The sequence below is a fragment of the Tyto alba genome, unplaced genomic scaffold, assembly GCF_018691265.1.
Source record: "Tyto alba isolate M040663 unplaced genomic scaffold, T.alba_DEE_v4.0 Super-Scaffold_42, whole genome shotgun sequence".
NCBI classification, from domain to species: Eukaryota; Metazoa; Chordata; class Aves; order Strigiformes; family Tytonidae; genus Tyto; species Tyto alba.
This window is the reverse complement of record NW_024881318.1, coordinates 8,919,064-8,942,890: the sequence shown is the minus strand read 5'-3', so window position 1 is coordinate 8,942,890 and position 23,827 is coordinate 8,919,064. Positions and strand designations below refer to the sequence as shown.

General features: G+C 37.8%; 1 protein-coding gene across 2 annotated transcripts; it reads right to left on the bottom strand.

Annotated features, from left to right (window-relative positions):
* Positions 1–12,236: 12,236 nt before the first annotated feature.
* Positions 12,237–22,811, bottom strand: SYT4 (synaptotagmin 4). 2 transcript variants are annotated; one of them, XM_033011201.2, is made up of 4 exons: positions 22,251–22,811; positions 18,631–19,445; positions 16,960–17,080; positions 12,237–13,887 (listed from the first exon to the last, which is right to left on the bottom strand). In XM_033011201.2, exons 1-4 carry the CDS (start codon positions 22,282–22,284, stop codon positions 13,580–13,582), a joined length of 1,278 nt encoding a protein of 425 aa, XP_032867092.1. In that variant the 5' UTR covers positions 22,285–22,811; the 3' UTR covers positions 12,237–13,579. The 2 variants fall into 2 exon arrangements, with proteins under 2 accessions (XP_032867092.1, XP_032867093.1); XM_033011202.2 differs by having other exon boundaries at positions 18,637–19,445.
* Positions 22,812–23,827: the final 1,016 nt, after the last annotated feature.

Sequence of the window (23,827 nt, the reverse complement as noted above, 5' to 3'; positions counted from 1 at the left end):
TGTGTGTGCAACCATATGGCACCGTTGCCTTAGATTTATAGAGCAAATGATTACATATTCATAATATTTCGCAATACGCCTATACATACGCATCACCTATCCCGCTTCGTGTTAAAATTAGCATTTCCATAATCTCCTCCCAGTTGAGTCTGCGCAGTGAGTTCCTTTGGTCCTGGGCAGGGGTCGTGAAGGGCTGGGAGGTGGTCCTGGGAGGAAGTATCTCCTCTTCCTCAGTGCTGAACTTTTCACCCCGAATTCCTGCGCAGTCTCTGTCACCTCCTGGACCCGGGCTAAACCTGCAGAGCAGGTTTGTGCCGGTTGTGGGGTAATCTTCTGCTGACACCCACTTACTTAGGGGTGGAGGGGGCTTTGTACTTAAACAGGAGATAGTGGTCGAGCAACACAAACACAGCAATATCTATCTCCTACAAGCTAAGCAAACTCTTATCTCGACTATTTCCCTCGTCATCCCCTTCTTGCTATTCCCATATTAACCCTTACATCCCCTGTTCCTATCTAGGCCCTGTATCATTTGAACACACAGATAAATAACACTGTTCAAGGCCTGAACTCTACAAGACATCTCTGTGTTACCTCTAAGGAATTACTCTCATCAGAAGAGTGATCTATAAAGGATGGGGCTGTAATCACCTTAAAAACTTGAGCTTACCCAAAAGTTCTCTATTTCTGCTTGTACTACATACAGGAGAATAGATAAAATGGCTTTTAATTTGTATGCTATTCTCTTCCTTTCTAGATCACACTGCACTAATATGGAAAAATGTTCTTGGAAAACCCCTGGAAACCAAAAAGTTCCTTCAGGTTCATTGACATCTTTAGGCTGGTCTTAATATGTTCCTCTTTAAGCATGTTAAATTTGCAGTATTGAATTCCTAGCACAAAGGTGTTCAGAAAATATAACTTCTATTCTAAAAGAAAAAAAAATTATATATTCCAAAACTGTTATAAATTAAAACTCGGAAACAACTCAAATTTTCAAATTTTTGTATCTGCATCATTGTTAAGACAAATAGATAGAAAAGTTGTTTCGTTCAGAAGCAAATAAATTATGTTTATAGACCATCAAAATTACAAAGTAAATTTCGTACTTACTATGGTATACAAATACAGTGTTGAAAACATTGTACAACCTTACTAAATGAATCAAAACAATGAAGCTGGAGTCAAATACCAATACTTCCTCAAACAGATGATTCTTATCTTGGCAAATCAAATAGTTTCAATATTTTTTTAAGAAGAACAACAAAAAAGGTCTGCTTCTGAAAACATCAGTAGAATGAATTATGTTCCCCAAAACCTGGTGGGTTTTGGTTGTGTGTTTTTTTTTTTGTTTTGTTTTGTTTTGTTTTGTTTTGTTTTTTGTTTTGTTTTGTTTTGTTTTGTTTTTTTTTCCTGATAGAATTTCATCACTATTTGTTTTTACTAGCTCCATACATGGATTCAGCTTTTCAAGCAAAACCCTTTCAGGGGATTCCTGTTTCCCACTGTCTCACACAGCACAATGCTAAGTAAAGATTTTTTCACTTCTCTAGCCTTATTCAGAGTTGTTCAGCAAATCTCTGAATATAGATCATCTCCAGAGCATGGTAGAAGGTATGGAATATGCATCACAGAATCTCCTCTGGCATGTGTGCTGGACATGTTTCTTGTTACTTGTACTACTGCACTGTCCCATTTGTCAATAAAAATAGTTAATCTTCATCATCATAATGACACCCTGGTTTGTACCTTCTAATTCTTAATGGTGAAGTCATATCGTTGACTGATAACTAGGTAAGTGAGAAACATGTTTTATAAATTTTCTTAAAGAACATTTCCTGGTAGCAGGAAGTACACTGACTTCATCAATAGTACCTGTGTCCTTATACTGCTGAAAATATTTGTTCTCAAAAGCTATCACTTTTTTTCCTAAACACCTGCTTCCTTAGAATCATTTAGGTTGGAAAAGACCTTTAAGGTCCTTGAGTCCAACCATTAACCTAACTAACACTGTCAAGTCCAACATTAAACCATGTCCCTAAGCACCACATCTACATGTCTTTTAAATACCTCCAGGGATGGTGACTCAACCATTGACCTGGGTAGCCTTTTTGAATTCTTGATAACCCTTTCAACGAAGAATTTTTTCCTAATATCCCATCTAAACCTTCCCTCCCATAACTTGAGGCTGTTTCTTCTGGTCCTATTGCTTGTTACTTTGGAGAAGAGACCAGCCTCCACCTCTCTACAACCTCCTTTCAGGTAGCTATAGAGAGTGATAAGGTCTCTCCTGAGTCTTCCTTTCTCCATACTAAACAACCTCAGTTTCCTCAGTCTCTCCTCATAAGATTTGTGCTCTAGGTCCTTCACTTTCTGCTATTTATTAAACAAGCTGACTGTGTGGTTTGACTGAGCATGAATCTTCCTATATATGTTCAGGAAAAGAACACAGGTAGCAACATATCTGCCCAGTCAGGCAAGATGCCAGATAAGATGTTGTAGTGGGTTGATTGAAATGGGCAGAAGTTAACTGCCCAATTCACAGTCTGATATCCACATGTCTGCTTTAGAAAGAATTACATTTCATCAAGTTTTCTTGGGTTTAGATCAATTCCTGTACCTTGATGCAATTAGGAATTAGAAATTCAGGCTGGTCAATGTGGTTCCACAAAAGGCTGTGCAAAATACCATTATTAGATGCTCTTAATCACAAGGGAAGAAAAAATGACAAGTATGAAGCACATTAAGATTATAGGAGAATATGTTTGTTTTCAGCTCAGATACCAGATACCAATTTAGATAACGTGTATTTCATTCAAATTTATTGTATGGAATAGAAATTACATGAATGTTATATATCATATCATAATTCTTTCATTCGTTCATCAGTTTCAGAGTTTAACACAAACATACTGTCGTGCTTTGAGTCCAGAGGGTGACGGGGCACCACACAGCCATTCTCTCACCCCTTCCCCTCTCAGGAATGGTAAGGAGAAAATGAAGTAAAAAGTTTTGGGATCTGAGATAAGGACAGAGAGGGGTGGCTCAGCCGTTATGATCATGGGCAGAAGAGAGACTCCTTAGGGGAAGTGAAATAGCTATCAATTTACTTCAAACACTATGAAAACAGCAACACTAAATAGACAAGATGAGATGGTAAGAATCACCACCACATCCAAATAACACTGCCCCCCAGCACTCCCCTCTTCCTGGGATCACCTCTGCTCCCATCTCTCCACTTCCTCTCTGAGTGGTGCAGGCAGCAGGAGATGGTGGTTTACAGTCAACTTTCTGTTTCTTCCTTCTGGGGATGGGGTGTGAACACTACACATTCCTCCCTTGCTCCATGTGGCTCCTCTCTCACTGGAGACAGTCCTCCATGAACCTTCTCCACAGTGAGTCCTCCCCACATGATGCAGCCATTCCCATGCTGCACCAGTGTGGGTCACCCCTGCATATTGCAGTCCTGCCAGCACCAAACCACCACAGCAAGAGCCACTTCTTCCCTCAGAGTCCAGGCTTTCTTTAAGCACAGACACCTGTCCTGCTGTGGGCTCCTCCACAGGCTTCAGGTTGGCCTCTGCTCCACTGTGGACCTCCATGGGTGGCAGGGAGAGAGTCCTGTCATCTCACCATAGGTATAGTGATCTCTGCTCCAGCGCACCTTCCCCTTTCCTCCTCCTTCCTTCCACTGACCTGGGTGTTGTTTGCATAGGTTTCCTTCTTCCTCACAAGTCCCAACCTCCTCCTTGGCTCCCCCTTCTTAAATACATTCTTGCAGAGGTGCAGCCACCATCAATAACTGGCCCAGCCCTTGCCAGAGGCGGGTCCGACTTGGAGCCAGGGGAGCTTCAAGAAATTTCTCAAAGGAGTCACTGCTTTTGTCCCCTCCCCCACTACTAAAAATCCCACCACAGAAACCCAGCACATGTACAAGGAAAAAAAAATAGGAAATCGGTGTTATAGGCCTAAATGACTTACTGTACATATTTTAGTTTTATTGACTTTGTTCCTGGTTTGTATCAATTTTATGGACCATATTTCAGCAAGGATTCATATCAAGCATTGGACCGTGTTTCAGAGAGGATTCATGTCAAGCATTGTCTGCTTTATATAGGTACTACATATTGTAGATTTAAGCAAAGGGTAAACTCAGTTATGTGCCTGTAGATGAATGATATTTTGTAGTAGCCATGTGTATATAACAAAGATATCAGCAAGGGGATTCTAGCACAGGCATTATTTTTGCATCAGGCTGTAATTGTAATAATTGATGCTGGCTGACAGTATAATCTCTTGCATCTATTTCTTAGCTCTGGGTATCGTAACTGTCTTGCATTTCTACATTACAAATTACCACTGAGAGGAAAAAAAATGCCAAGCAAGCACAAGTTCCAACCTGCTAATTTTCCTAGCAATTCTTAGTGGTACTCATCTATGTATGGTTTGCAAGTGTTCTTTAACTGAGCTTCATAATCACTCTGAGAAGTATATAGTATTGACACCTTCTTCCCACTGAGAGCAGGTTGACCCAGCATCCTTTATGAAAACAGTCAGATATTATCAGAATAAAACAGAGATCATCAGATGCATGCACGCTGTGCATGTATGAATACTGTGGATAGGTCCCCATACTTTCTTTGTGCTCTTTCTCCTGAGGATTCTGCACACACACAGATGTAACCAAGAATAAAATACTAGGATATTTGGGGTCAATACTGTTCTCAAGACTGAGGAAATATCATCTGTTAATTTACACTTGGACATTTATAACAAACCCTTTTTGCCACCTCTAACTTTTAAAGATCAGGTATTCAATTTTATAAAATAGAAACTCCAAGGGTGTACTGTTGCTTTTGTTACTCTGGTTTCTGAAGACTACAGTGACAAACTTCAGTATAATCTGATTTTACGCTCTGTTCTGAACTAAGTACTCTAAGAAAGTTTGGGGGGTTTTTTTGTTCTGTGTGGGTTTTTTTGGTTTTTTGGTTTTTTTTTTGTGGGTTTTTTTGTACTTTGGTGTGAATTAAACTATTTTATTAGTTCACAGCATCTTCAACTATATTACTTTCCTACACCAAGACATTAATCTTAAAATCATAGAATCATTTAGGTTGGAAAAGACCTTTAAGATCATCGAGTCCCACCATAAGTGTAACACTGCCAAGTCCACCACTAAACCATGTCCCTAAGTGCCATATTAATAATTATTTATTATTATTATTATTATTAAGTTAAAAGAAGAGGGTTAAGAAAATCTTGTATCATGTACTTAGGCAATTTTTCGAGCTCTGGGTAGCCTAGGTCCAACTCCCGGCTCTCTGGGAAATTCCTAGCAAAGTTCTGAGTATTTCCAGAGCAGAATGTCATACAATGAACAAGTAGAAAAGTGATGTCTCTCTAAGTACCCAGTGATCTCAGATACTATGTTTACCTGAAACTGGGACAGAGAGTAAGTAGCTAAAAAAAGCTGCAGATAGCAGTATGACAGAGGGATGTATATCACAGTTGATTAAGGGATAGTTATAGTCAGGAATGTCTAAATTTCACAGACAATTGAAGGGAAGTACTGATACTTCTTCAGGAGTCAGGTTTTGCAGTGCCATCCCTGACCAAGAGAAGATATCAGTAAAAGCATGTGAGGATGAGGTTACCTAGGTAACTGTATCAGAAATTCCAAATTTGGCTATAGATGTAACAAAACTGGGACTATTAGAAATGGGGGTGGAGGGAATAACAGAGGTAGGTTGACTGTGAAGACTTAGTCAAAGAAAAAGATATACCAGGACATCAGTAAACACAGTTTGACAAATAGAAAAAAGTAACAAGTAATGCAGTTACTTATTCACAAAACCTGGAGCACAGCAATAAACCAAACCTCTTGCTCTGACCATACCCCAGGTCAAAACTCCCCTCTTTGGTCCTTCTGACCAGGAATGAAAGTGAAATGTTTTCCCTGGGTAGTAGAAGAGCACCTGAGGCAAACAGCTTCCTGGTACCACCATATCAGTCCAGACCTGACAGCAACAGCCTTGTCCCAAGTCCTTCCTAACAGCAAAGCCTCAACAGTTCTTCAGGCAATTTTTTGTACATATAAAAATTCAATATTGAACCCTTGCAGCCCTTGTTCAAAGCAAGTTCAACACCAATCAGACATAGTGAACTTAAAGTTAGAAAAAATGCTCATTAACTGATGTGAAACAAAGCAAGCTAAAATAAATGTGAATTGCTTTAATTGATTACATAAGAGGGGAAGCAATTAACATAAATGTGTATCAGAGGACAGTGACACATGGTCTTTCTTTGTTCTGAAAAAGTATCAGGCTTCCTTTCCTCTGTTGACAATATTTTACTCATGTCCACTTTCTTCACATGGACTTACTTCCCTATAACTTTTACTGCTGCTTCATATCACTTTTGATTTTAGCCTGGGATAATTCTATATTGTTATATGCCTATTTGTGATTCACAGCTATTTTCTTCTCCATATATATCTGTTGCAACATACAGCTCTGAGGGGTTTATCTCAAGAAAATGCAGTCCCCAGAGTAGCATTACAACCCTAGAGAATGGTGACAATAATAATTCATAATAAAAGTTAGTAGCTACTATTGATGTTGTTAAGCTTTATCCCATGCTAGTGAAAGGAAAATTGAGGTAAGAATAGTGTTTATTTGCCCCATAAATAAATGTACATAGGCACCTCAGTTACAAATATACAGAGGTTTCCCTGTCCATCTGTTAGTGTCCAACTAGAAACTTTCATTCACACAGTTCTAAAGGCAATCTTATTTGGAGAGTGTTACTAAAATATAATCAATACTGCTAGTGATGCTGTGAAATACTTCTTACTTGTTTCCATAAAACCATTTGTGTTTTCAGAGCCATGTAAAATATTTACAACATCTGTCAGAGAAAATTCATGGTTATCCCTGTGACTATCTACAAGACTGAATTAAATCTCACAGTCACCATAGAGCACCGTTGGCTAGTTGGAAAAAAGAACTGTAACAGCAATGATATTGTTTTAAAATGATGCTTCTTCTCCAGCAATTTCAAAAGAATATAGTCTTAATATGTTTCTGTGTGCATATTGGCCTTCTGCATCTTGAATTTTATGTTTCATTTTTTTGTATTATATTTTTTTGTTAGAACTAGAGCTTTTCATAATGCAGTATTTCTTACATAGAGGAAAGACAGCAATCTTTTTGCAACATTAACTTATATTGCAAACACTCTATTCTAATTTATATTTGCCGATTAACTCATCTGGAATGCTATGACTCAGAACAGCTACACATGACTACTACCTCAGCCCTATGTGCAACCACTCCCTTAGTAAAGCTGCTTACAATAACACAGCACTTACCTGTCACCCAGTGGGACCTTAAATTCTTACACGTTTCACTTAAACCCAAACTTCATGCTGTGTTGTACTCTTACAAAAATGCAAACCCACATGTCTTCTAAAAAAAAGTACTTGAGAGGCTGCTCAAAGAAGAAGAATCAAATTTAATAATGAATGAAACCTCCTTCATCAGCACAAGAGGAAGCTAAACGTTTTCCAGTCAGGCCCAACCTGTTCTTTAATGATATAAGAGCATCTTAACGTCAGAAAGATTCGTGAGAGATTCTGCTGGATCTGCAGTGTGAGCAACACTCCATTCTCTAAAGAAAACCTGGTTAACAGTTCCAGAAACTTTACAAAGCCTGAGAGCTCCATGGCTGGGTCTGCTGTAGCTCCAGGAGTAGCAAAGGTGGATGGTGGAGCACAGCAGCACCTGGCCATGATTGCAGACTCCTCAGATGGGACACAGCTGGGCTGACATGAGTTGGAAGCATCACACCAGAGCAATATCACTTGTGGAGGGGTGCCTGTGGGGGGACTGCTTGGGGCACCCCATAGCCTGGGAACAGCAAACAGAGGCTCCACCATTATTGGTGTGGTGCTAATGGGCTCTGCTCCCGATGCTGGAAGTTCCCTTGGGTTTGGGATGCTTCTGGGGAAGTTTGGTAGTTTACAGGGCAGGGTCAAGCACACAGCAGCAGAAGGGGACACAAGAATCACAACAGTTAGTATAGCACTGTATACCAATTCCTGGCCTTGCCTCATGGGTCTGTGTAGGGCTGCTGGGAGGCTGTGGAGCAATGGTCTCAGTACACCAAAGAGCATGCTTTGCAGCACCAAGTGGTGTTAATTATATTGGCCAAGATTCAGACAGCTGGCGAGGAGTCAGGCCTTTGTTAGAGGGTGACTTTCAGAGTGAGGAAAGCTGGAAGATCGTGACTTCTGACAACAGCCCCAAAAGCAGGTTGCCCCACCTGCAACTTCAGAACAAGTAGCTTGCCCTGGTCACTGAGAAGAACATACAGGAATTTATCAGATCCAGCTGGGTTCAAACCTTGTGTCTTCACAGAGGATAAAAGAAGTGTGATAGCTATTGGAGACACCTAATCTGCTGACCTGCCCTGATGATATCTTGGGAAATCTGCCGCTTGCCATGAGACCAGGATCCAGGATGTTACCAAGGCTTGTCCAGAACTTGGACTATTACAGTGCTTCCATCTAGGCACCAACAGTACTGCCAGGGCTAATCTAGAGCATGTTGAGAGACTGCAGAGTTCTGGGGGCAGGAGTGGTCTAGGTGGTGTCTCCTTAGCCCTGCTACTCAGGTTAATGGGCTTGAGCAGAAGTCAACTCATCTGTAAGGACAACACCTAATTGTGTTGCTGGTGGTGTAATCAGAGCATTCACATCTGTGGCTGCAGGACATTCTCTGGTCATGCACAAAGTACTTCAGATACACAATAGCAAAACTGACATAAAAATACAAACATAACAGCATAGTAAATGATTTAACTTCTCCCATTTCTCTTACTGACTTTGATTCTTCCTTCTGAACTAGAAAGTTCTGTCATGATGTAACTGTAACCAATGCTCCGAGGCTGCCTCCAGACCCACAGTCATCTTACAACAGCTGTTTAGTGATGTAAGGTAAATGGTATTATAGAAAAACCTGTGAGAAATGAGTAGAACTATTTGAATGAAGGTAATTGTGCAAGAGTCATCAGCAGAGCAAAGCAAGTAAGTGCCAGTGTCAGTTATAGCAACTGTAAATGTGACATGAGTTGTTCAGCAGCTTCATGAGACCTCATGAAGCAAAGAGCACAGATAAGAAGGTAGAAGCTTACATGGAACATATTTGAATCTTGTTTGAGAAAAGAAGTGTTGTTCATGGTTGTCTGTATCTATATATTATTACTGTCTGTGCAGCATGTTATCCATGCTGTTGTGTAAATACAAGGAGTTTACACAATACTGTTACACCTCAAGAATCACATCCCCTGCAAAGAGGAGAGCATCTGTAAGAGCTCTCTTGAGGAGGTCTTGTCTATTGCAACAATTTGAGATACAAATAATAATCAGGACAGTAACCTTGAGACTTCTCCTGAGGCTTAGCTACATTACAGCTGGAAAATCTAAAGGCATTCTTGATCTCTGACCTGAAGAAAAGGATCTGAAATGTGACCCATATGAATCGCCATTTTTTGAGGAGAGACATACAATGCAAGGAAGAAAAAAGCAGTGACTGCTTAGGATGGAAAAGGGTGGTCTCACACTCGATATCTGTCTCTTGGGGACAAGAGATTTGCCAGAGGAAATATACCACCTTATGCCCATTGGAGATGTTCCATTTCATGCATTTGAGCAGTGGATCCTATCATTGATTTTCTGTCCTTCCAGGTAATCAGTTGTAGGCTCACAATGGGAGTCATTAAATGGCAATGTGTATACCAGCTGCAACTGTGTTCTTGCTTTCCTAGCTTTTAGTTCTGTGCTGGTAAAATACTCTAATAAACCTAGAGCCCATGGCAGCAAAATCTGTATTTTTGTATAGCATTGAAAGGAACATTTTTTCTACCTTAACTTCCAGACTCACCTGACAAGATAGTGCCTGACATGACTTCCCTACATCAGAGGAAGTAAGAATGGTACAGTGTGATTGTCCAACTAATATTTTTTGCTTCTGGAAAACAAAGGAAATTTCACCATCATTCCAATAGTAATATGACTTGCATTTTACTTCTTCCACCTAATATGCTAGAATTCATTCTTGTTTATATCTATATATCAGTCCCTGTAGGGCCCATGTAGGGCTCAGATTTTCTGTCATGGGCCATGTCTTAGATTCTAGCCTGAATATACAGTGCAATTCAAGACAAAAGTAACCATAGAGCAAGAAGCTAGGAATAAGGAATATGTAATATGCCTGGGTAGAATGTGGCTGAAAAGCTAATCTAATCCACTTCTGTGAGAAGAGGAAGGCTTTGCAAGGCGAATGTTTTTTGATAGAAGCATGAGAGAGTAGACCATGAATACATACAATAACAGAAGTCTCTGGAAAATATACATTAGTGGGATAATTTTTTTCGTATGGGATGAACAAAAGCAGCAGTTTATTCTTGTCTTACACACATGGCACAACATACAGAACCAGCACAAATAACTTACAAAATCTCATACACCATGCTTCCTCTCGAATAGCTTCTATTAAGTTACAACACCATAACAAATCAGGTATTTAGTTACGACAGATCTCCAGACATGGATAGTCTCCCATTCAAGGAGTTATTATTTTTGTAAGCTACTTAGACAAACATTATTTTTTTACATGTTTAATACAGTACAGTATCCTTAACAGAGTTCAAGATATTCACAATGAGAATTGAATACTTTATAAAACAGAAAAATTTCTTATCTCAGTACAGGTCTATATTCTCTCCTGCCTTGTCTGGTTTACAGATGAGTTACAAGTCATTTTTACTCAACGTTCCAAGCTAAACATTGCTTTAAATGAAAAACAAAATTCTATTTACAGGGGGTTTTTTTCAGACTTAGTAAAAACGTCTTTGCTTCCCTTTCCAATTCCTACCCCCTATCCCCATCAACAGCTGCCATTTAGCTGGTAGAAATATTAACCGTCAAGTTGCTATAGAAACTTGAAAGAAAAAATTGATGATGACTCGTTGGATGCAAAATTAAAGATAGTCACAGCCCATTATTAATTCAAAAAGGTGGATTTTTTTTCTCCTAATGTCAGAATGTGTATCCATTGGAGACATATGACTCCTGTCATCTGATTTTTAGAGATAATGTACTACTTATGAGCCAACAAACAAAATCTCATTTTATTTTAATTCCAAGCTGTCCCACTTTCTTTCATGCAATCACTTGCAGTACAAAGTTCTTTTCTTACTACAAATTCTTACAACTCTGGTTGTGTGGTACTGACTTAAACTTTCCCAATCTCCATTAAATCAGACAGTGTCTCCCCTTATCCATGGTCCCATTGACATTGCTGGGTTGACACACAAGAAGAGTTTTGCTCTGTGATTGCACTTGAAACCCCACTGAAGCCTGTGGGCATCTTTCTTTTTGTGGCTTTGGATTAGCTCTGCTTGAATGCGGCTGGCAAACTCTAGCCCTTAAGCAGTTAATCAGCTTTCTAAAGAAATAAGCAAAAAAGATTCCTTTCCTTTATACATAAAATATAAAGGTTTTTTTTACATTGAGTGTTATCATAAAAAGCATGTTTATGTTATTTTGAAAATGTATTTTTACATAAATTTATAAACACTGTTATATCAAACACATTCTCAAAAACTGGAGAAAATACCAACACAAAAGCTGGAAGAGACTCAGCTGAATTCTTCCAGTATTATTCTTCTACTTGCATATTTCATATTTCAGTGTCCTTTACTGCAAACATAATTTGGCCATGTGAGAACAGGTAAAGCTGAAAACGGATCTCCAACAGTTTTGAATAGTAACTAGATCTACTGTTTAATGAAAGTATTTTGACATCCAGTGTATGATTTTTTTACCTGGCATGCCCATTCTGTTACTTTCACTTCCATTGAGCAATTAGTTTGCAAATAGTCCAAATCACTTGAGTGGGATTACACATGACAAAATTACATAAGCAAAAATACTGAAAATGGTTTTCCATTTTTTAAATCCTTCTCATGGCAACAACTAACATAATTATATTCTTCTTTATGTATATTGCAATTGAAAATGATGTAGGAGTAATATTTGCAAACAATTCTGTATCAGAAATCAGTATACAAATTTTAAGAAATAATCTGCTTATAGTTGTGCTATAGTTCTGACAGCCTAAAAATCTATCTGCCTATCTGGTGTGACCAAGAGTAAATTTCACAGGTCTAAATACTTTATTTATATATTTATTTTTTCTATGTTACACTTGTTAATCCCCAAGCCTGACACAGTTTAAGTTTAAACATACATACGACACACTAATATGAAATCAGGATTTTATGTTCCCTTATCACCATCAATTTTCAGTACAAACATTAATGGATGTTAATACATATAATCTAAGTTAAATGCACTTTTCAAGTAATTTGTCTAACATAATATTGGATAAATGATAATGTGATCTTGGTTTCCTATCCTGCAAAAGTTTAAAAATGCATTAAACTTTCTATGTTAGGAGTAGTCTTACTGACTGTAATGGTGTTAGTCACAATTCAGTAAGTTAAACAGCAGAATAAGGTTTTGTTCTCTGTCTCACTATTTTGTTTGTTCTTTAATGACACAAAAGAAGAAACAACTTTAAGTATTACTGAATGGCTTAAAACGTAATTGGTGAAAGGTCATTGACTGCAATATCCTGTATGTTACCTCATCTCGATGGAAATGCTTTCCCATGGCTTGAAATGCTTAAAGTATAATCCTTGCCAGAGGAAAAAAATGCAAGCCATATCTAATCCAGCTATACTGTAACATGTACAGTCACCCGTAAAGGAGCCCTTTTAACAAAACAGTGTATGTTAACTTGCTCAACAATTTGTAGAATGTATCTATTTCGGTCACTGTAGTAAAACAAGTTATATATATGCATATTAAAAAAAATCCAAGTGTAAATAATTATACAGTATTTCGACAGATAAAACAATTAGTTGCAAATGATGTAAAGTAAATTGCTGAAAATATCTTCAGTCTTTGGGATGATCAAATTATAAATAATGAAAAATTACAAATAATGATTGAATTTTCATAAAAGAAGGTTTTGGATGGAGGGGCAGAAGGAGTTTCCCTCCTACTCACCCTCATTCCCCATGGCTTTTACAGACTCAGCCCCTTCCCCCATAAGCCACAGATGGTTTTTTAAGATCTAGTAATGTATTTTAATGAGGTTATTTTCTTCTGTATAGCAGTACTAATAAGGTTTCCAGTGACTTTTTCATAAAACATAGACTGTTCTTATTGAAGTTTATAATGCTTCAAAAGTTTCAGGTTATTTATACTCCAGAAAAATATGAATCTGATCCAATCATGTTAAAGTCTAATGAAATAGAAATTCTTTTATTTACTGTGAAAAATTAGGTACCTTCTGTTCTGATAATTCAATCCAGTTTTTATTCCCCCACCCCTCCAAAAAAAAGTCTTGTAATTCCAAGCCTGTAATCATACATAACAAAGAAAGAAAACTGCTCCTTGTTTATGGAAATATATATATAGTTTTTTGAGTTCCAACCCCTCTCTAAGATGCTAACCATCACACAGCATATGCCACTTGGCAATTTGTCTCCTAGGATATTCACAAATTTCTTTCCAGTGCTCTCCACCTGTTCCTTCTGCTGAAGATCCCAAGGTTAACCGGCCAATGACCTCATTCCTTGACCCCCTATCTGAATCTAAAACCAAAAATTCAATGCTGATATCATCAAGGCCCTCACAAGGAATGTCAAAGACAAACAATTCATTGAACACTGCATTGGGGGTGCATTTCTTCACGTGAGTTTTCTTTTTAGAAATTCTCTTCTTAGCGTGGTACAGGTTCACTTTGACATAAGGGTCTGCAATGAAAAGAAAGTTCACAGATCAGCTGTTGAACAGTGTTGTTAATGATAAATTTCATAATTTACCAACATAATTACATCAAAATGAGGAGATGTTTAAAGTATATGATTCATCTCATCCAATTTTTGTATTTACATCTGAATTAATCCCTTTAAGCTCCCTGTATGGTCACCAAAGTTGTAATCAAGATAGTCAGTGAAGTTGAGGGTGTGATTCATCTGATTAAATACAGGTGTTTCTTTCATGAGATAAATCCTACCCTGTAGTCCATTAACCCTAATAACATCTCTACTGTATGTAAAGGTGGTCTGAAAATACACAAAATTCTAATGGACTTGACAAATATGTATCATTGCATATTTATATGTAACAGAAATCTGCTTTACACACATTCTACCAGTAGGGGATAAGCTTTAGTGGTAATAAGACTGATGCAAAGAGCTTCAGAAAGGCTGAGAATAAGTTTGTGCTGAGTGAATGGATGAATAGATGCAATTAATTTTTGTTGTGGTTCTACCAAAGTCAATTAGCTTGATTAAATTACTCCCACCAATTTTTATTGAACAAATTTAACACTTAACTTTAAATGTAAGGATATATTTATTGTTAGGATATGTACTTGACTTTATGTCTGTGCCGTACTACTATTGAAGAAGGAAGGGAAAATGTCCATATTTTTAGCTGTCAGACAACTTTGAGTGTTTGTATTCATTGTAATTATTCAACTATTGCAAGATTCCTTTGCTATAGTCTTCAACAATGTCTCTGTTTCATCCTCCAGATGAATTCTAGAGAATGCTTTATATATCATCCTTTTCAAGTACCTTGGCATTTATTTCAGTGCAAATGTGGGCCTGTTTCCAAATTTTCATGGTGCAAAGATGCAGTACAAATATCCTTTCTACTGAACCCAGTCAAACAAGATAGTGTCTGTAAACAATTTGCTAATAAATATCAGGTATAGTCGAATATTAAAAAAAAAAAAAAAAAAAACAAAACCAAAAAAAAAGTAAAATTGAAACTAAACCATATTTAGAAATGTTGTACCAAAGTTATCAGACTGAAATGATTAAAAGGTTTTTCTTTCCTTGAACTGACAATAACTTAAGAGGAGTAAGGTATGATAGAGTACATCTTCACTTTCATACTCTAACACCATAACAAACATTTTAAATTAAAGTTTAATATCATTGGCGTTGGAATGAATATATGCCACAAACGCATTAAAAATATCAAAATCAATATCCATTAGTGAATTCACTCTTGTTCATTTTTGTTTAAAGGACATTTTCTGATGATTACCTCATCCAACTACTAGATAACACTAGAAAGTTTCTCTTGATTTCATTAGGTCTATTAGGACACCTCAACACCAGTGATCAAGGAAACCAAGGAGATTGTGGGAATGGAACAGCTTCTAAGTAAAAAAGTTCCCATATCCCTGAGAAGATTGAGTTATGCAATTGTTTATCTTACCCCATAGAAACACCATTTCACCCTCCTCCTTGTCCAAGATCTGTGTTGGGCAGAGGGGAAAGTCACAGAGGAAATAAGGACTGTTGTGAGTGCAGTTTGTTACTGACACCCAAATATCTATTGAACCTGACCTTGCTGACAAACATCAAATAATGAAGAATTGTCTAAATGAACCAGGTGTCCAGGCATACCATAGATGCCTGTATCTCTTTATGCATTACATTCCTTATACATTACATTCCATATTACATTCCTAATATAATTAGCTAGGTCTTACTGAAGAAAGCATAAAGATCAAACAAAATTGATAGCTTTACTTTTAAGAAATACAGTAATGACATGTGTAGTTTGGATGTACTATAGGGTCCAGGTGGCTGCTGAAACTAGGTAGGCTTTTGTTTTCAAGTTATTTCCCACTTGGCTGAACCTCAGTGAGGCTTGGTCTATTGAGATCAACTTGCTGTTGTGTTATCGTCATGTAACCTCCACTACCTGCTGTGGCTCTGGGGTTTATTATTAAAAAGATATATGCTCTCTTAATATGGAGTGAACTGTTGAGCTCCATTTGTATCCTTTATCTTCATATGTGAATAAAACTGAGGTCATGAGGAGGATTTCAGTGGAACTTCATTATGAAAATGGGAGTTATCTGTAGCTTTGTTGTATTGAATCTAGCATGGGTTAACTCTGTAGGTAAATTGCAGTATTTCTTTGTATGAGAAGTAGAAAGACTGTATTATTAGTTGTAATAATTATGATTCAGTTGCTTACAAAATTACTTCCTCTTCTGCTTCTTTCAAAAAAAAAAAAAAAAAACCTATGTAAAATGGAAGACTACCAGTCCTATACAGAATTATTAGCAATTGTCCTACCGTTTGTATGTCCTTTGCTGTGTACTGTTTTTTTTGTGTGGTTGTCTTATCGTTAGTATACTGTATATTAAATTTTATTCTGTTATTAAGTTATCTAGCATTAATGTGCATCTAAGTGCAATTCTATTATTGGCTTCAAAGGAAGTTCCACTGAATACAAAATAGGATAAAACCGGGAAAAGGCAGTGCAAAAACTGCTCTTTCTTAGAGCACCCCAAATACAGCTCATGATAAAGCATGGCTGTTATGTTACAACCTGCTTCCAGCACTGGCATAGTTCACCTTTTCAACCTTGCCAAATAGATGTTAGTGCTCAGTGGGCCAAATTCAACACAGATGTAACTGATTGCTTTTCTTGGTGCTAAGCTGAAATAAACTATATGATGATCTCACTAAATACTGATCTTCTATAAATAAACTGATTTTTTTGTCATAAATAAAAGCTTTTACTATCTGCAAACAACATCCCATACTTATGGCAGATTTGGTTTTCACTGCTAACAGATGTCATGGGTTTTTTAATGTGATTGAAGAACAAATTTGTAAAATACATACCCTGGAAAATAAAGCGTTGACCTAGATATAAGTAAAATGAGTAGGCTGCAAATAATAGAGACATTTCTGCATTTGTGGGATATTTTTAGTCTTTGAAATTCCACATTTCAACTGTCTTCTGTTTGTTTTGTATTCTTAGAGCACATTAATTAGTAAAACCATTACCTGATAATCCTGACACATCAGATTTAGGTAGATGCCTCGCTTTTAAAACAACCACAGTAAGCGTATTTGTTGTAGACTGATAACAGAGAGAGATCAGTAATTCTCCACGCCCAGATGATTTCTGAGGAAATGAAAGAAAGAAATAAATAATACTATTTATAAGCAATTATATTGACCAAGTTTTAAACCAGAATTAAGAAGATTTATGAAATGTCACATAACTGTATGCTCTGAAGTGGTATAAAAGGATATATCTTATAAATCTATGATGCTTTATATAGCAAAAATAATTTCCCTCTATTGTAGTTATATAACTCTTCTTATGATTGGTTATTTGACTAAAAAAAAAGTAAACAACAAATAAGTAAAAATATAGGCTGACATGACATCATTAGCTTCAGAGATTAGAAATTAAGTCCTCTATCCTGAGAAAAAAATCTCAGTGAATGAAAAAGATCTTAAGCAAACCAAAATTCCATAAATATATATTGAAAAAAAAAAAAAAAATCTAACAAATATAAATTTAAAATATCCAGTAAAATATTTTTAAACAGGAAGGATTCAAAAAGTGGAATCTCATCCCTGACACTTTCTAAAGTAGTATAACATACATAAATTACAAATGAGATCAAAGTCTTTCTCTATGATTATTAGATTTGAATTTGCAAGAGTCATTTATTTCACAGAAAGGAGGAAAACAAGGGAAACAAGTGAAAATAATACCTTATATACCAGAAAAAGTAACAAGTTATCAGCAAAATATCAGCAACATAGTTATAGTTGTTGTAATATGGTGATAGAATTGCAAAATAACAGTATCAGTTATAAGTATGTTGTCTGGTAGACATTTATTTGATTTGGCAGTATGCTTGATCTTTGAAAACAATCAGATTGAAAGTCAATACACATTCCACTTCCTTAGTAGAGATTAATAGATGTGTATGTGATGCATGTGCATTTCTGTGGTTCAGCTGTGATGGTTATAAAAGATCTTTATATTCTGAAATAAGACAACATGGTACAAAATATTTTTATCCCAGTGAAGTCAGTATGTTTTGACATTGACTTCAGTAAGTCTTTGGTTTCTCCCTTGTGTCTCACTGTCCTTAGTAGAGCTGCAGCCTGTGTCACAATTCTTGAGAGAAAAGGTAGTAGCAGCACTGAAGTGCAAGACAACATCATCGACAATACAGTCTCTAACAGGTTCCAATTCCTTAGCTAAAGACTGCCTGCATTCTTTAAAAAACTTCTATAAAACACAGGTAGTTGAAGTGAAAGATTTATATTGACTTTAATAAGAAAGAATGATTTCAAACAGAAACAGTGAGGGAGGAGAAGGGGAATAATATATAAATCTTTGCATTCTTTCCTTTTAAAGCAAACTAATGTGGATTGAGTCCTCTTAACCTAATGTAAATGGGTCCACTCAAACCTGCTGGATTAGCTGAATAAACAAATAGAGTTTAGGACATGAGCAATTTCTTGCAACATGCTCTTTGTAATGTTCTTTTATTACATTTGTGTAATTGCTTCCTCATACTGCCATTATGAAAGCGTCTCAATGACTTGCATGATGAGCTTGTTCCCTTTTCTTTCCAAGATGGTAGCAGCATTACACAACTAACTAACACTAGCACAACACTTTTAACATTTAAATAAAAAATATGTTACCCTAACATTTCTTTTGATGATCTCTCTGTCCATTAGCAGCCTTCCTTCTGACAGTTCAATTCCTGCGAGGGGAATGAGGACTTCTCCAATAACATCATCTCTGGAAAACCTGTCAAAGCTCAAGATCACAAAGTGAAGTGTTAAGTCTTGAATTTGGCTATAGGGGATCCCATAAAATGTGAAGGTCTCATCAAAAGCTGGATCTAAGGTTTTTCTCAGCACTCTGGTCTTCACCTTGTGCTTTTTCTCAGGCAGGATTGTCATTTTGATGTAGGGATCAGAAGTCATTGACTGTTCATCCATTGCTGGCAGCCCACGTGCTTCTTTGATGTTCACTACAAATGCCTTTTTCTCGAAGTTGTATTCTAAGGAGAAAAATAGAGTTCCTAGCTTGTCTTGTTTATCTTCAGATGACAAGGAAGTGATGGATTTTAAACTATCAGGGGATACTGAATCTTTCTTTCTTTCTGAAAAGTGCTTAGGAGACAAATTTTCAAGATCAGTGGAGCTCTGGATTTTAGGGGTAGTTTTGGGGAAGTTGCCATTTAGATCTCTCTTCTCCAGGTCAAGGTGGAGAGAATTCTTTGGCATCGTTGATTTGTTCTTTGCTTCACTTTTATCATCTGCTCCAAACTTCTTCTTACTATTGAGATTCTCGGGGTAAATATCAACCCCCTTCAGAACATGGACAAACTTATATGGAGGGGTCTTATTGGATTTGGAAGATTTACGTTGGCAGCAGATCCAAGCAAAAAGGGAGACAGAGAAGACAAGGCCAAATGCACTAAAGATCCCAACCACTGTAGGAATTTCATCTGTAAATCAAATAAATAGCAACAAGCACATAAGCAGCAATGCTTTGGACTCTGTGTGATATTTAATAAAGTAACAATTAAGTAAAACAAACTGATATGGGATGTTAATAGCAGCAGCATCAACAGACTGAAAGTGCTTTGCATTGTACATATTGCTCGCCACCTGCAGGCATGAATGTGTAGTCCTGTACTAAGGCACGCTTGCTATGTTAGTATTTTTCCATATACAGAATGTTTGGGAGGAAAATACTATTCCCATTCTAATAGTAATAACCATTAGTAATTGCTCGACTATCTCATCCCTCTGTGTGTAGTTTCAGAGTTTATATGTCTGTGAGTAATACCAGCTCTCAGAAGGTTTCAGCTTTGAGTTTATGGAGCTTTGTTTGTTAGATAAAACAGACTCTGAAATATGTGTTACTTATAAACATATCATCTGCTTTTCACACTGTTTCCTGGAATACTTTGTACACTCGATTAACTCATTTTTTTATGGTCTGGCCCCATAATTGCCTAGAGCCATCTCTTGAAAGAACTGAGTTTAATTGGACATTATAACACTCAACAGTTTCAATGGGATTTTCAATACTTTACAGCAGGAAGTCTATCAAGAAAATTTGGAATAATTATATATGAAGCATGTTTTCCAGATGGATGTGATATTAGGCAGTCACATGTGAGTCAAATGCTGAAAAAACTATTAAGAGTATCACTGATAACCACTAAGCTTTGTATTTAAGACACTATGAATCAAAGCTATGGCGAGTTTACAGGAAAGGTCACTACTTTTTAGGAGTATATAAGAAAAACATTAAACCACAATTCTCTTCTACATTAATATGATTCCTGTACTTAAACTGAATAAAAAGAAAACTGAGCAAATATTGCACCCTCCATTGTCATGCGAATACATTAGTTACATATAGAGTATCATTAGCCCTTCAAAGCATACATCAAAGGGTAAATGAGCACAACTAATTGGAAATCCAATTCTGCCCATAAGTAACATTACTAAGTGAGTTTAAACCTCCCACAATGTAACAATCAGGGCTTAATCTTTATTCCCTGCAACAGTGGAAGACCAGTAGAATATTAATAGAATTACATTGTTTATGTATAAAGGCAATTGTGTAACAGTTCTGGTTTTCTTGCAAATGATTAGCAGATTGTTCTGGATGAGAAAAGCAAAACTGTACCCCTCTATGTATTACTAAATCTGTTTCATCCAGGTAAAAGATGGGCAGATAAATGTGTTACCACTCTACCTTTGCTTTTTAGTGGAATGAATAAAAAAATCCACAATACTATCAGAACAAAATAGGACATAATGTTCCAGCACATAAAGGATCAGGCCTGTCTATTAATTTCTTCTGACAATATTTATGTCACAGGCTTTGCTGACAAGCTGTATCAGTCTACATACTTCATTGTAAGAACTTAATGAAATTACTAAAAATTACAAACATAACCAAAACGTATTTTTTCTGAGTTGAGCACATGGCACTGAGTTTCAAGAATTCCCTTGGCTGCAGAAATTTAAATATACATGGTATGAAGGTAGAAAGCAAGAAATAATTGAAAACTAATCAGAATATTTTAATGGCTTTTAAGAACAATTTGCACATTTGTAATACTTCTTCATGAAATGACAGACTTTCCATAGTAATGGATATTATTCTATATTTTGATTCTACTACTACTGAAAGCAGTGGTAGAATCAATTTTGTGTCTAAAATATTAATTATATTTCTTAAATAATTAGATAAGCATGATGTCACAAGTGTGGTTAGAAACATCAAGTGGGTGGGGTAGGAAAGAAGATGAAGTGGTAACTAAAATGGTTTTGTATTAATAACTAATTGTGTTGGAACCTGATTTTTTTGCTGTTTTCATAATGTAAATCAATTGGTTAACATTCAAGGCAGTGTATTAATAGGAAACATCAGCTATTGATTCTGGGAGAAGTTATTATTTCAGTTACATGATATAAATCAGCAGTCACTTCACTTAATTCAGTGGAATGATCCTTGAATTAAACCACTGCTAAAACAAATATAATCTAGGCTAGAGTCAATATTTGTAAATCAGAGTTCAGAAGCATTTCTACTTGCTGATTTTCTGAGTAAAGCTCTTTATATATCTATTTTATAAGTGCACACATATGACTGTTTCTGAAACTTCTGGTATCACAGTTAATCACCCTACATCCAGTGTGTAGAAATCACAAAACTGAAAAGTTCATTGTTATTATTGCTATTCTCAGTGAGCCCATATTGACCAAGATGCAGCTGTTTATCTAAAAACACTGGGATACTGTATTTTCATCTTCCTACCAATGTCCTTTACAAGACTACTTTTCACTTTAACTAATTATTGACAAATCTTTCTCTGCAACAAGAAAAAATGAATTACAATCATTCTGAGAATAGGTTGAACAAAGATTTTCTCTGTGGAACAGAATGCATTTGCATCATTTAACTCCAAAGCCACGCTACTTTAACCAAGACAGAGAAAACAACCCCAAACATATCTCATCTGTGAATGCACCTACACAAACCTTACATCTGTCCTAGTGCTTTACCAGGGGGAACGGGTAGGGAGGAAGGAAGAGAGAAAAAGGAAAGGAAGCACATTCACACAACTTCTGAGATTGAAGAGAACTGGGGGGGAATCAGGTTCCTCCCAACCAGCGGTGTGCTGGGAGGTGCTGGGTGGCTCAGCAGAGGCTGCCTGCGTGCCCTGCTCCTGGGGAGGGGAGCAGCCCCCAGCCCCCCGGGCGAGGAGTTGGGGCCGGGACGCGCTTACCGAACTGCTGGCGGCTGGCCGCGATCGGAGCCATGTTGGCGGCGTGCGCGGTCCGCGGTGCTGGGGCCGCTGTCCGCGGTGCTGGAGCCGCTGTCCGCGGTGCTGGAGCCGCTGTCCGCGGTGCTGGGGCCGCTGTCCGCGGTGCTGGAGCCGCTGTCCGCGGTTCTGGAGACGATGTCCGGGGCGCGGAAGCCGCCTCACCGGCTGTCAAGCGATCTGCCCGGGGAGCAAAACGAGCTGCCCTGCAGTCCCCCGGCTCTCCGCTCTCACAGCACCCGGGCAACCGTCTTTTCCAGCGAGGAAAGAAAACAAAACAAAACAAAACAAAACAAAAAAAACAACAACAACAATTAAAAAAAAAAAAACAAAACAAAACAACAAAACCAACCAAAACGGGGAGACACGAGCGGTGGGGAAGGTGGAGGAGGAGGCTGAGAGGGGACTGGAGGAAAGGGGGGAGGGGAAGCTTCGGTCCTCCCCTTTGCACACTGATTTGCAACCCCCTTCCTGTTTTGGCTCTTCTGAGTAGCTCCGCTCTGAGACTGAAGACGTGGTTGAAACCCAAATTGACGCAATTCTGACGTTACAGGGCTGAAATCAGCACCTTTCCCACCTCCCATCCCCCCTCCCCAACCACCACACCCTCTCTCCCTCCCTCCCTCTCTCTCCCTCTCTCCCTCCCTCCCTCCCCCCATCTTCTTTCTGGGATTGATCATGCACTCATCGATTATTTTAACTGCCCTGATGCAGGATATGAGCTCCCACCCTCCATCGGACACAGACAGTGAAATGCTAATGTGTGTGATTCAGTGCACCTTGTGTAATACATGGGTGTGTTTGTTTTGCTGGGGTAAGATTTATTTATTTGTTTATTTATCTATCAGCTGGACAGACTACAACAATGTGAAGGAGATGTCAACTCAGATGGTCCAGACACCTTGGCTCCAACTGCAAGGCACACATTTTTCCTATGATTGATGTGATACACTTAATAGATTTGAGTCATGAAAACTCCTGATGTGCCTTCTCCCTGTCCTTCTTCCCTGCTTCTTCCTGCCACCCACCCCCACATAATACTCAGCTTCCACTTTGGCAATCCTCTTGACCTTCCTGCAAGTCTAAGGAAAAGCTGAATCCACCTAGATACTTCTGGATTTTATCAGTTTTAGATGTCTGTCTCTCAGTCTGGACTGACAGTATAATGGGAAGGCAGGGGAAGGCTGGAAGACAGGAGCTATGGGGGGAAACAGGACAAGAAAACAGGGCTGCTGGTAGCTAGAACTGTTACATTGTATAATAACCCAAGCTAAATCCTGGTGCAACAGAGCTACAAAAGGCAGCACCTGGCATCTGACTTCTCCTGGATCCAGAAGGAATCATTGCAGCCAAGTTTGGAGCCCAACTGCTAATTCTGTTGCATAAATGAGAAACAGGTGTTGTTACTCTTCTAAATAACAAAATCCAGATGCAGGCGTAGTCTAGCATGACCCTGATCCATGATGGGCCACTTGGAAGATAGTATGTTCTGTCCCACTTTAAAGTATGTTCTTGCTTCACAGTGAAGTCAGTAAAGCTCC